Raw genomic sequence first — 13,548 nt, forward strand, 5'->3', positions numbered from 1 at the left:
GGCATATATGGACGTAAGCGCTCTTTCAGGTAACCAGGACCCAAGCCATTTAGGGCTTTATAGGTCATCACCAACACCTTGAATTGGGTCCAGACTTCAATGGGAAGCCAGTGAAGCTGACGGAGAACTGGAGTCATGTGAACATAACGCCCAGTCCCCGTCAGCAGCCTGGGAGCTCTATTTTGAAACAATTGAAGTATCTGGACCGTCTTCAAGGGCAGCCCCACATAGAGCGCATTACAGAAGTCAAGTCGGGAAGTCACCAACGCGTGTGTCACTGTCGCCAGGCAGTCGTTCTCCAGGTAGGGGCGCAGCTGATGGATCAGCCGAAGCTGAAAGAAAGCGCTTCTCGCCACTACTGTCACCTGAGCTTCCAGTGAAAGCTCCGGGTCGAGGAGCACTCCCAAGCTGCGGACCTTGTCCCTAAGAGGGAGTGCAACCCCATTCAGGACTAGGTTCAATTCACCTTTCTCAAAGCCCGATCCACCAACCAACAGGACCTCCGTCTTGTCTGGATTGAGCTTCAGTTTATTGGCCCTCATCCAGCCCATTACCTTGGCCAGGCACCGGTTCAGCACAGCCACTGCCTCACCTGGATTGGTGGAGAATGAGAGAGAGAGCTGGGTATCATCAGCGTACTGATGATTCCACAGTCCACACCTCCTGATGACCTCTCCCAGCGGTTTCATGTAGATGTTAAACAGCAAAGGGGACAAAATGGATCCCTGCAGTACTCCATGGCATAAGTGCCATGGCGCAGAGTCATAGTCCCCCAGCTCCACCTTCTGGAATCAGCCATTGAGATAGGAGCAGAACCACTGCAAAGCAGTGCCTCTGACCCCAAATCCCGCTAGCCTATCCAGAAGGATACCATGGTCGATGGTATCGAAAGCCGCCGAGAGGTCCAGAAGAACCAACAGGGACACACTCCCCCTGTCCTTCTCCCTGCACAGGTCATCGTACAGGGCGACCAAGGCAGATTCAGTACCATACCCGAGTCTGAAGCCGGACTGAAATGGGTCCAGATAATCAGTTTCATCCAAGAATGCTTGGAGTTGTCCCACCACCACCCGCTCCAACACCTTGCCCAGAAATGGGATGTTGGCCACTGGTCTATAGTTAGTGGCCATCTCTGGATCCAGTGACGCTTTCTTCAGGACCGGTCGGACTACCGCCTCCTTTAAAGGGGAAGGTACCCGACCCTCCCTCAGGGAAGTGTTAACCACTTCCAAGATCCAGGTCCCAGTCCCGTGCTTGGCGTTGTTTATTAACCAAGATGGGCAAGGGTCCAATAGGCAAGTGGTGGGACGTACTCGTCCAAGCACCTTGTCCACATCATCAGGCCGCAATAACTGAAATTCATCCATTAATTTTGGACCAGACGGTGACATTGGTATCTCCCCAGAAATTAGATGGATAAATTGTGAAACACAGGATTAAATGCTTTAAAGAGAAGCTGATATATCTTTATAATACAGATAATGATCCATTATAAAATAGGATAGTTGATGAAATGGTAGTAGATACATCCTACTTAATTTTGCTGATTATTTTCCCCAGAGGTACTAATTTCTAAAGCTAATTTATTAGTTAAATGTAGAGCTCCATGGCATGTGCCAAGGGTTCCAGCCCTCTTGGGATAGTGTACTTATCTGAAATTCTGAGAGTTCATTGTGGCATTTACAAGAAGCCTGCCAGGGTGGATGCACCCAGTCACAAAACATCCTTTTCCCAGAGCTGGAATTCTTGAAGCTACAAGAAAAGTAATTTGGCTTTTGGAAAAAAGCAGAGATGGGATTTTGGTCCCAAATTCCAACAAGATACTTCGTAGAGCTGACCCCCCTGCCCCCGATTCTACAAAAAACAAAGTGTTGATACTCAGGGAAATGCATATAAACATTTATATGTTTATAATAATATTTATAGGTAAATATTCTTCAAACACATACATCACGCCCCCCGAGACAAAAACAACAAAAAGCAAACCCATAAGCAAAGCACAGACACCACGCCAAACACATCATGTTTTAAAAAACAGGCAACCCTTCTGATGCTCACATACGCGCATAGCCAAAATGTCCTAGTTGCCCCTCACCATTGCCATATAATTTTGTGTGACACATGTATGTGTACACACACACACACTCTTGTACCAGTGGACAATTTTTTTCCTGGGCATGCTTCAAAACAAAGCACTGGGCTTCAGCTGTCCACTATTTTTATTTTCTAAGAATGGCTCTTGGACTCACATGGGGCTCAAAGGCATTCTTGGAAATAAAGATGGTGTGACACTGGAGCGAAGTATTTTGATTTGTACCAGAGCAGCCTCCCAGTTAATTGTTTTTAAATTGGAAACAACCTAAAAACATTTTTTAAAAGCAGGAGGAGCAGGGAGCCCGCCAAGCACTGGAAGAGGTGTCCATAGGCACATTGGTGCCTGCAAATACCAGCAGAAGATCCTGGGAATGGCGGAAAACAGGACGGATTGTATATACACTTCTTTAGCCACGCAGAGAGAGCTGCTCTTCCGCACCCTGAGAGCTGGTTCAGTGTACTGGTCGAGTGTGGGAATGGAGACAAGTGATCTAGGTGCAAGGCCCCACTCGGCCATGGTGACTTTAGGCCAGTGGCTTGGAGCCAGTCACAGGCTTTCAGCCCAACCTCCCCTACAGGTGGCTCTTGTGAGCATGATTGAAATACTGGACAGAGAGTGAGCTTTTTAACTCTTCTATAGGAAAAATACTCATTGCTTTTTTTCTCCTGTGGGGAAAAGGTATGGATTAGGTATGGCTTTAGGTATGAAGGGATGGCTCCAGCTAGGGGTAGTACAGAAATGAAATAACAATGAATAACAATATGGGTAGCCTATATTTTCGCTTCAAGAGGCATCCTGGGTCTCAGAAAAGTTGTGACAACTGAAGAAAAATAGAGAATGGCGTATCAGAGGAAGTAGGTAATGTCAGGGAAAGCATGAGAGTGGAATGGACGTGAGAGTGATGGAGCAATAAGTGTTCCAAGGCCCAGGACAAATGAGGAGGGAGTATAGGATCTAAGGGTGCAGGGATGTACACCCTTACGGTGGAAACGTAAGACAGTAGAAGGTGAAGGCCAGACTAGATGTCAGGTCAATCACAGGAATGATGCTTGCATACTTGCTCCCCCTTTATTAAATAGGAGCTCTGGGAAGTGCGAAGAAGACATGGGGATGATGGCATATAGAGAAGGACAGAAAGGTTAAAGCTTCTCAGCCCATGCCATGGTTCCATGTTTATCCCCTCTCCTCCCCTTGCAGCAGCTAATTCATTAAGAAAAAACAAACTTGCAAGGTCAGTCGCCTGCAAAACGTGATTTGTCATGAGAGGATAGGGAATGAAGTGCTAGAAGCAATGGGCCACACGGAAGAAATGGGAAGAAGGTGGTCAAGATACTGGGGGAAGTAAGAGGAAGGAAGAAAGGAGAGAACAGGAAAGGGGATGATAAGAAGGATAAGAGGCATGTGGTGTTAAAAGTGCTAGAAAAGAAGTATAGGTTAAAAGAGGGCAATGAGGAGATGGAAGGATCTGTCAGGGCCTAGAGTTGGAACTGCATAAACTCTAACTTTGATGGACTTAAATGGAAGTGCCATCAGGACTCAGGGTTGTGTTCATGCTTCCACATCCAATAAGGTTTTAAATACTCCATCTGGGAAGTTCAAATGTGCCTCATGCAGTCCTGAAGTTATTCTGTACCAACTAGCTGAGTTCAAAGTGGCATTGCTAACCAAGGAGGCTAATCTTACTGGACTTCCATTTGCCCTATTCTAAGGTACAAATCCTATTTAAATTTCCCAAAACTTAGATAATGGTTACTGGTAAGTGATACACTGAAAATAACGTGAATAAAAAAACCTTGTGTCATAAATTTCTGTTCTATTCTGTTCTCTGTATTTTTACCATTGGGCCTACAAAGCCATGGAACATGTGTTGGAACAAGACCAGTAGTATGAAAATGCGTGAGCTATTGTGCACATTTACTGTTGTTCTGTTCTGGTTCACACAGGTGTTTGCTTGGGGATGCAACTGGCAGTAGTAGAGTTTGCAAGGAACTGTCTAAAATGGCAAGGTAAATTGCTTCCTTCTTTGGAAAAGTTTCATTTAAAGTCTATGATGAAATCTTGACTAGGCTCCAAGAACAGTGGCATCAATGTCATTATGCTAATACTCTTTTTACCCTTTTCTTAGCTTTTTCCAAATCAAAGAGAGGGCAGATCTATAGAAATGGCTTGATGCCATTTACTTGTATTAGCTTTGCACTTTATCCTCACATACCAGGTAAGAAGGAAGTTGAGAAGGAATGGCTTGGAGCTACTATCACATGCACTAAGATCCTCTTGTACAATGGGACTTAGTCCTTTCCTTCCACTGCAACCCACTATGCATGCCCAAAATTTGCTCTGGAAGTTTTTGCCAGGGCAGATTTGAGGGGTCGGTGCATTTGGGATTGCAGGGAAAGAAGAAATCTGTTCTTCTGGTGGTCTCCCTTCAACTGGTAGAGTAACACCACTAGATATAACCAATAAAAATTTAAAAGTATGCAAATTTGTGGATGCTCTGTGCCACCTTCATCCCTTCAGTTAAGATAGCTGTAGCGAAAGCCTGTTCTTGACAATCCTAAAACATATTATTTGGATTATATTATTATGTTGAATTGTCTGACTTTAATTTCAATTAGTGTCATGTAGGCCAATCCTTGTGCATAATTGGAGCATACTAACAAGTAAAAGTGCCTATGAGAAATGTTCTAATTCTTGACAGTACAGTGTGTATTTGCTTAATTTTAAAATATATTTTTTAATTTATAAAGATTATGGATATAGAGTAATTAAACTATATGACTGTTTGACTAACATTTTAAAATCCTGTTCTGCAGATGCAAATTCTACAGAATTTGATTCAAAGACAAAGAATCCTGTTGTAAGTATGAATTCTCCCCTTTTTAACAGTTTTTGCTAATGCTTAAAGTGGGCTTGTCCTAATTAATGAATAAAATTACTCACAACTGACTTGTTCTAATGATTTCAGTGGGTCTACTCTAAGCACAATTGTCAGTCCATGTGCTCTTGAATGCCTAAGATTTTGATACTAATTGTTGTGACAATCTATGTCACTGAAGGGTTGACATACCTCAAGATTCAAATAAACTAATGCAGATTTATTAATATGCTGGTTTGTATGTTCTGATGCCATGTTCTGATGCCAAAACTTGATGTTAGTACTTTGATGATCCTCCGTCTCAATGAGATTTTCTGTTAGAGGTATTTAATAGAATGTCACTACTGCAACTGGTTGATCAGAAAGTAATGAGCTTATAGATAGAATTTATAGTTCAAATAGAAATTAACATAACATTTGCGAATTACTGAGTGTATGTATGTGTATCCTTGAGGCAAGTCATTGCAAATGAAGGTGCAGGTTTGAACAGGACCCTGCAATGTAGGAAACTGAAAATAATTGCTCTGTGGACTGGTATTTATATTCAGTCTCACCAGTACAGAGGCATTATAGTTCCTGCCAGTCCTGGGGGTGATGTTGTATTTCACCATTCCTTTCTGTGCTTGCAAAAGGCCTGGACACATGCAGTTCCTACAAGCCTACTCAGGTCATAGGGTCCAGATTCAAAAGGATAGTTTGTGGCTCAGATAAAAGTACTTCCAGAGAGGTGGCGCCTAGCAATGTCAAACAGAAGGAAAAGTGTAGCTATTTCATCTTATTTTCCTTAATGGATTTTTGGTGGCAAGAAAAGAAGAAGAGTCAACAGAAGTGCTGTGGGTATTGTTGTCTGGACCTTCCCTCCAGCCATTAGGATTTTTTGCAGTAGGATAAATAGTGTCACTATTTTAGATTTATTCTTAAAACAACTACGGTGTTTGCTTTACCAGTTACAAATGCATGCTTTTAAACCAAAGTAGATATTTATTCAATTATATTTATCTTTTTTCAATGATTAAATTTTGTTTTAGAGAGCTTCTTTGTAGAAGTGAAAACATTTTAATTGTCCATAATACAGTGGTTGTGGGTTCTCACGTATTTTCTCTGCTATCGCCGTCTTCTTGGAACATATTAGGATCCCAAACCAGATAATCCAGACAAACCAGATAATCCAGACAAACCACTTATTGTGCTCAGCAGTGCCTTAAAATCATTAAAGTTGATTTTTCCATCTTTATCGATGTCCGCATATTTAGCAACATCACTGAGAGTAAGTGAACCCTGTATGTTTTTGGGGGGCAAGGAATTGTGCAAGGGGGTGGGAATAATGGAAAGCAAAACACAATAGTTTGTTTAGACAGTTTCACAGAGAAATATATTCTCAAACACATGCTTAGCTTCAGTTATGCCATTGGAAAATAAATATAGTTCATTATTAACTTTCAGTTGAATTTGTTCCTGGTACAAAGGGTCAGTCTTTTCACATCTGTGGTCATACTGCAAACTACAATCTGTATCAATTTTTTTTATAATGGATGCATATTTTTAAAGAAATGTTTTACCAAGCAAAGCTTTAGCTGTTTCCACCTTTCACAGTCTTAGTACAGCATTTGAGCTGGAAGAAGATTCCTTACCTTTTTCTAAGAACTGGGTATTTGTTTCACCTGATATGAAAAAGTGTCCCTGTACTATCCTTTGTTGAGAGAACATTTTCAGTGGTGAATGGGGATGGTGATGTAGCTGAAAGTTGGTAGAAAGCTACTGCAACTCACATTTAGTTCTCCCCCTTAGTCCATGTTTGATGCTATATAAAAGCCAATTCCAAAAGTCACATTACACTCTTAATATCTAATGATGTAACTTGGAAAGGGGCATGCATATGAAGATGTGGGGCAGATAAAATTGGTTGAGTTCTTAATGGTTTCCAATGAAGGTGCTCATTGTGTGCAACTATTTATTATTTCTGTAGCCATTTTTAAGTATTCAAAAGGACTATAACAAACCTTCAAAGTATGTTAAGCTGAAAGAACAATAACATGCTCACTTAAATGGATATCTGAACCTGGGTCTCTCCCTTGTTCAAACCAAGCACATATCTCCTCAGTTTGCACTCATCTTAACAGCTAATTTTTCAGATATAGTTACCACTTGAAATGAATTTATGCTGTTAAATAAATTGGTTTAAATTCATCGTATTAATGACTGTGATGTCATAATTTCTTTAAAATGTCTTTTACAAATTATCTGTATGGTCAGACTGCCCAAATCTAAGAAAATTATAATTTCAATTCCATTTCTAGAACTAAAATTTGTTCCACTCTAAAATAAATATATGTATTAAATGCACACTTTCTCCATCTTGCACAGAGAATACTACACTAGATTATATTTATTCGGAAGACACGATGACTTTCTGACCTTGTTCTAAAGAGAAACACTTTACTGCATATACCCATGTGTACCCTAGCGGTGTGAACTTGCTTCACCAGTACCAATTATCTTTCCATTGCTTACCAGTGCATGTTACTACTGAAAACTTTGGGAACTGACTTTATAGATTTCTTCTAGCCACTGGAGCACATCTTACCATCTCAAAATCTTTGAGTACCATTAATTTCAATAAAATGGAGGGGCAGTCCAATGCCCCTTGAGCAGATGTTTGCTAACCTTAACCCTAACCCCCTGCCCCACATTGTCTTTAGAGGATCTCCTACTCCTCTGAACCATATTCTCAGGGTAAATGGGGGGAATTGCTCCATTCTGCAATAGGAATCCGTTTTGGAAGCAGGAGGACTTCACTGGATACCACCAAGAATATTAAAACTAAAACAAGCAGAATTATAAACCCTCAACTGAAAATCCTATAAAAGCCCACACAGTGTTTTTTTCAAGTCTAGCTTAGTTTAAACTCACAATAGAAGGGAATTCCATAAGAGGGGAAATGCCAGAGAAAAGAGACCCTTACATTCAACATTCTCACTAATGTTAGATGGTTTTTATAATGACTATTTGGAGAAATGACAATTTGCTAACATAAGAAAAGCATGACACCATGCTTTGACCATGGAAAAACCTAAGAAGGGGAAAGTCTGAGGATTCACTATACCCAAGAGGATTCTTAGTCCTAGCCCTGCCCTTAGCAGTGGACAGCAGCTGGATGAGTTTAGGGGAATAGCTCGGAGAATATTTTGTAAAGGATGATAACAAGGTTGTACAAGGACACTAGAGAGTCCCATGGGGCTAGGGATACAAGTTTAATAAAGAAATAGAAGCATGTGCCATTCACCCTAGCCTGCCTGTCTTGTTTGCGTAGAGCAATGGATGGGTGGTGGGCTAACAACCACAGGATTGCACCCTTGTTGGATTGTGTCCCCACATTGTCCTCTAGCTCTTCAGACCCAGACTAGGGAATGCCCTTGGCACTTTGGCAGAAGATATAATTGGTTCATCTAATTAGATTTCTTCAGATTCTTTATTGCAGTATTTTATAGAAATAGATGTCTATCTGAAAGGGTTTAGAGGATTACAAAAAATATTGTTTTTCTTTGTCTCTAATTGAAAGGGTAATTTTGGAAATACTTACCAATAACTTTGAGAAGTGATTCTGAAGCAGACTCATAACTCCATTAGTGGAAAGCAAAGTAGAACTACCCTCTTTCAAAGCATAATCTGTGAACAGTTTTAAAAGTTCTTCGCTGCCAAAGTTTTCCATAGTTTTGTATATTTAAAAGCTGCAAAAGAAAATCCAAAATTAATTTGGATTTAATCTATTTTGATGTTTATAGGGAAAATACATTGATTTCTTCTGAGACAACTTCATGTATAAAGAAAAAACAATTGGTTACATATGACAATTATGATGAAAATGTTTATTGTAAATTCCTGATTCTGTTCATACAAAAAATAATTACAAGCTAAATGGCATTATATATGAATCTCTAATATATATGAAGTTACAATATTTTTTCCTAGGAAAACTACAATTTTTTACTGAACTATTTTTTCCTGGAAAAAAAGTTAAAATACTGTTTCTGTATACAGCATGGTTCAATTCACTTTAATAATACAATCCTATGCATGCCTACTTAGAAGTAACTCCCATTATGTTCAGTGGAGCTTACTTCTAGGTCAGTGGGTATAGGATTGCAGCCAAAATGTATTACATTCAAACAGGCTGAAAATATACAATTCATATTTACCTGATGCTGCAGCCTCAAATGCTTTTCAAATGCAGTATGAGATGCTTTAGACTGAAACACCCTTTATAAAGTATTACCTTCTCTTACTCCACCCTGATGAGGAAAGTTGCCTTTTGTTAAAGTAACTTGCTGGCAGCTGTTAACATGTTGGTATTTCAACAGTCTTTTGTTTTTTTAAAGAACAACAACCAACCCCTCCCTCCCCCCAAAAAAGGAAAAAACCCATTGTATTCACCCTGCTGCCCATGTATCTGGTTGAAGTTTGATCTTTTCCAGATATGATTTTGTGGAAAGGTCAGTATTGCTGACATTTTCTTATCTTATCAGCTTCTCACACTTTGGCAAATCTATAAACCATCTAAGTGAATCACAACAGAATGATTTGCACTTGTGCTCCAAATATCTGTGATGTCAATAGAAAATGCCAAATTTTTACACATAGCATGACTGTATTCAAGAAGGCATTATGGAGCCCAGCCTGAATTTTGGGCTTGAATATGTCTAAACTTGAATATGTCCCTTGAATGTGTCTAAACTTTATAGAGATTGTTAAAATATTGTAAGGATGAGACATTTTTGCATTTGGATTAGTGTGTAAACAATAAAGCTTTCAGTCAGAATTTGCCTTTTTAGATTGCAGGTGATAAATAAGAGAACAAGAAATGTACATTGCCCAGAGAGCCCTAGCACTGCTATAGGCACAATCTATAAATTTAATGTATACAACTCACTAGCAGGAAGAAGAAGGAATACCTTGATGTTTCACAAGGTGCTTATAAACTATCTCTCTGACTTTGCTTACAAAACAAGCAATTCTGTGTAATTTGAGGCATTTCTAATTTTGGAATAGACATATATTTATACTCCTTATCTGGATACTGATAAATTCTCTTTTGTGACACAGTGTTCAATTTCGATTTCCTGTATTCAAGTGGCATTTATAATGCTAAAGGGATTCTTTTATGAAGTGTTAGAATTTAGTCTCTGTTCTAAAAAGTTAATTGCACCAGTAATTCAACTTAAAATTTGACATTTTACTTTTGTTCCATTCTAATACTTTTCCTTTTTATAATATTTTTATCTCTGCCTGAAATCTGAAAGTTATAATAATTTTATCTTGTTATGATTGGTGCTTGAAATTCTCCAAAGTAGGAGTACTATAATGATCAGACTACTCAAGACTCTCTTTTATACAATACATCGGAAAGAGCTGGACCTGTGTCACTTAGCAAAAAAGAGACTGTAATATGTTTCCATACATTGGATTGCTGTTGGAGGCTACCAGGAGAACCATTGTTTTAGCTAGACCATGGATATCAGAAGATTTGTTACAAGTAGGTGGGTAATAAAATTGCATTGCATTTTCTAATGAAGTTGTTATAATAGCCAGCTTATTTATTTGAAGTTGATTTGTGTTTCTCCTCAGCTAAATAGCATTTTACACAAAATTAAACTAGTCACCTCACCTGAAGAAAGCTACACTGACTTCATTGGCTAGAGTGTTCAACTCAGTAGATCTGATTTAAATCCAAGTTTTTAAGTATCAACATAGCTTTCATGAATCCTGAACTTTTACAGAGTTTTCCTTTCAGGATCCTAGGGAGTGAGCCTCACTTCAAGTATGCCTTCTTCATTACCTGCTGCCTCACTGTTCCTAGGTTCACCATGATTAATAATGAGTTGACACAGTGAGTGAGTGAGTTGCTATTTATTTTATTTCCATAATTAATTTCCATAGCATCCAATAGCAGCTCTCCCAAATACTGTCTCTACTACTGCTCTGCTTAACTAAAATGAATTATACAACTGTGTAGTTGTAGACTGTCTAGCATTGACTTGTCAATATGATAAATGCTGCCTGTTACTCCCTGTTTATCTACTCTAGATCTGAACACCTCCTCATTTCTCATAACAAGTATCTTTTATACACTGGGTGTGTGTTGAATCCAGGTAAATTGACAGTTGGCTTTCCATTTGGGATATTCCATTCTAAAATTATTGCAGCTTTTGAAGGAATATAGTATTTTCTATCATTCCTTTTCATTCCCTGAGTATTTCTTTCTGTGGATAAATGAGATATGTGAAGGCATTTACTCCTTTGCTACAGATTGTTGTTCATCTTAGTGCATTGCTGTACTTGATCCCAGTCTGATTGTATTGATTTATTTTCACAACTGAATAAATTTGTTAGGCAAGATTCTTATTCTCAAAGCTTACTCCAAGAGTGAGTGAAATGATTTTGAGTGACAGGGATGAAAGGTAGAACAACAGCAGTCATTTCAAGGAGTTTCTGAAAATAAAGGCATGCTCCTGTGCTGTCCTGTCCTGTCAAACAAATTCTGCCTCTATCAGCCACTAAACTGGAAAAAATGCCAACTGTGATATTAGTTGCTTTGGCAGTGTATTCATTATTAAACATTTATAGAATGAATACGGCAGCAGAAAATATGTATATTCATATGGCATGTATATATGAGCATACATAATAGCAGTCGTGAGTTGTTCATCAGTTAGCTTAGTAACATCAGTTTGCTAACCATGAAGATGGTTCAGTAATATATGTGGGAAGAGCTGCTATGGACCACTTTGCAGATCTGTTCTGGAGGCTGCTATAACTTGTTATTTTTCAGTCTGGATATTTTCAATTTGTTCAACTTGAGGTGTAGGCAAAATTCTTGAAGAGGTGTGGTCAATTGTGCACTCTCTTATCTGGCTTATTGAGGCAGCACACTCAGTCCAAATCGTTTGATGGCAGAGGCACTTCATGTGTCATTAAGGTAGAGACAAACACCATATTTTAAAGGAAACAATGCTATTCTTTCATTTGTATTTTTGTAACTAAAATCCAGTCTCCAGTATACCATTAGGTCATACCTTCAAGCAAGGGGAAGCATCTCACTTCCAGATTCTCTTGGTTATTACTAGATCTAGATCCCTTGCTTCGACTGATCCAGCATAGTTTTTCTTATGTTCTTATGATTGCCTTAAGGGAGGACTTGTGCTGGCAGGTGGGAAGGGAAGTCATTTCCTGATTGATCCTAATGATTTTCTCAGCTGTCCAATGGATATCCCAGGGGACCCTGTGGCAGGAACAAGTTCATCTGCCATTCTTGCCATAACTGTGAGCCCTTTGGAGTTTGCCATGATGTTTGGACCATTTTGGGTCGGCTGGTTTGTTTTTGAGAGTGCAAAAAGCTGTCCTTAATTCACTAGATAGTGACAGCCCTTCCAAGTCTGTGTGTTTATGTTAGTTTATATGGTTTAGATACCCTGGGCATTGGCCAATACATTGGATTAAAACTTCATAGCTATTTATTTTTCTTCATAAGCACCACTCCCAAATCTTTTTGCGTATGTGTCATAGAGTACAATGAAAGCATATCTGTACCTCTAGATTCAGATTTGATTAGCAAATAGGGACTGACTAAGATACATAGAATTATTACATACAACAAAGGTTTTAGACAGCTGTAATTTTAGATCAGATGCAGTATGTGGGGTTTATTTTGCCTGTAACAATACAACTAATTGTCATGTGCAGCATCTGATTCAGTAGATGACTATTACCTAGGATGAAACCACCTATGCCTTAACCTTTGTGACTAATTATGGCACTAATTATTCTGTTAGTTGGTTTTCATAAAATGTTAGTATTTCGTTTCTAGCATGTAAAATTCAATTGCTTTTAAAGATTATAAAACAGCCTTTCTTATCCTGGTACCCTCCTGATGTCGTGAGCAACAGCAGATTCCAACATATCTAGTGGCACTAATTTTCAGAAGGCTGTTACATGTGATATTCTAATTTTTTAAGCCATGGGTAAAAGTTCAAAAACTAAATCAAAGAATGTTAATATACTAATGAGATTCTATTTTGATGTCTTACCCACCATGAAGACAGAGCTTGTTCATGTGTCACAGTAAGCTCACAGTTGATTGTGAGCCTTGTTTGGGTTGGTGTCAGTGCCCAGAGCGACAGCGCTGGGAAAGAGCGGAAACTGAGGCATATTTGGGGTTTAAACACAGTCCACAGTCCAATAGTAAAGTCAAGGCAGGCTCATAGTCAAAGAAGAGGTCAAGTCAGGAAATAGGAATATGTTTCAATACAAGGTCATGTTCAAGGTCATGAATAAGTTAGTGGTTGAGAACCAGGAGGGCAACAAGAGCAGGAAGCACCTAACATCTACATAAAGTTGCTGGGAGAGATCCTCTGGAGGAGTGGCCCTAGATGTTATCAGTATGCGGATGACACACTCTAGTGACAGCGTCGCCTCTTTCAATGACTGCCTGAAGCTGGTAATGGGCTGGATGAGGAAGACAGATGGAAGCTGAATCTACACAACATGGAGGTGCTTGCTGTGAAGCGTGTGTCTCCAGGACAAG

The 13,548-nt window shown here is 39.3% G+C and overlaps 1 protein-coding gene across 5 annotated transcripts in view; it reads left to right on the forward strand.

Annotated features, from left to right (window-relative positions):
• Positions 1-13,548, forward strand: part of CTPS2 (CTP synthase 2) — a 78,546-nt gene that overhangs the window by 37,770 nt on the left and 27,228 nt on the right. For all 5 annotated transcript variants that reach the window (XM_044430012.1, XM_044429985.1, XM_044430006.1 and 2 more), the window contains 2 exons: positions 4,039-4,101; positions 4,909-4,952. In XM_044430012.1, coding sequence (XP_044285947.1) covers positions 4,039-4,101; positions 4,909-4,952 — 107 coding nt within the window. The remainder of the gene's footprint in view (positions 1-4,038; positions 4,102-4,908; positions 4,953-13,548) is intronic.

The sequence above is a fragment of the Varanus komodoensis genome, unplaced genomic scaffold, assembly GCF_004798865.1.
Source record: "Varanus komodoensis strain SLA01 unplaced genomic scaffold, ASM479886v1 scaffold1, whole genome shotgun sequence".
Lineage (NCBI taxonomy): Eukaryota > Metazoa > Chordata > Lepidosauria > Squamata > Varanidae > Varanus > Varanus komodoensis.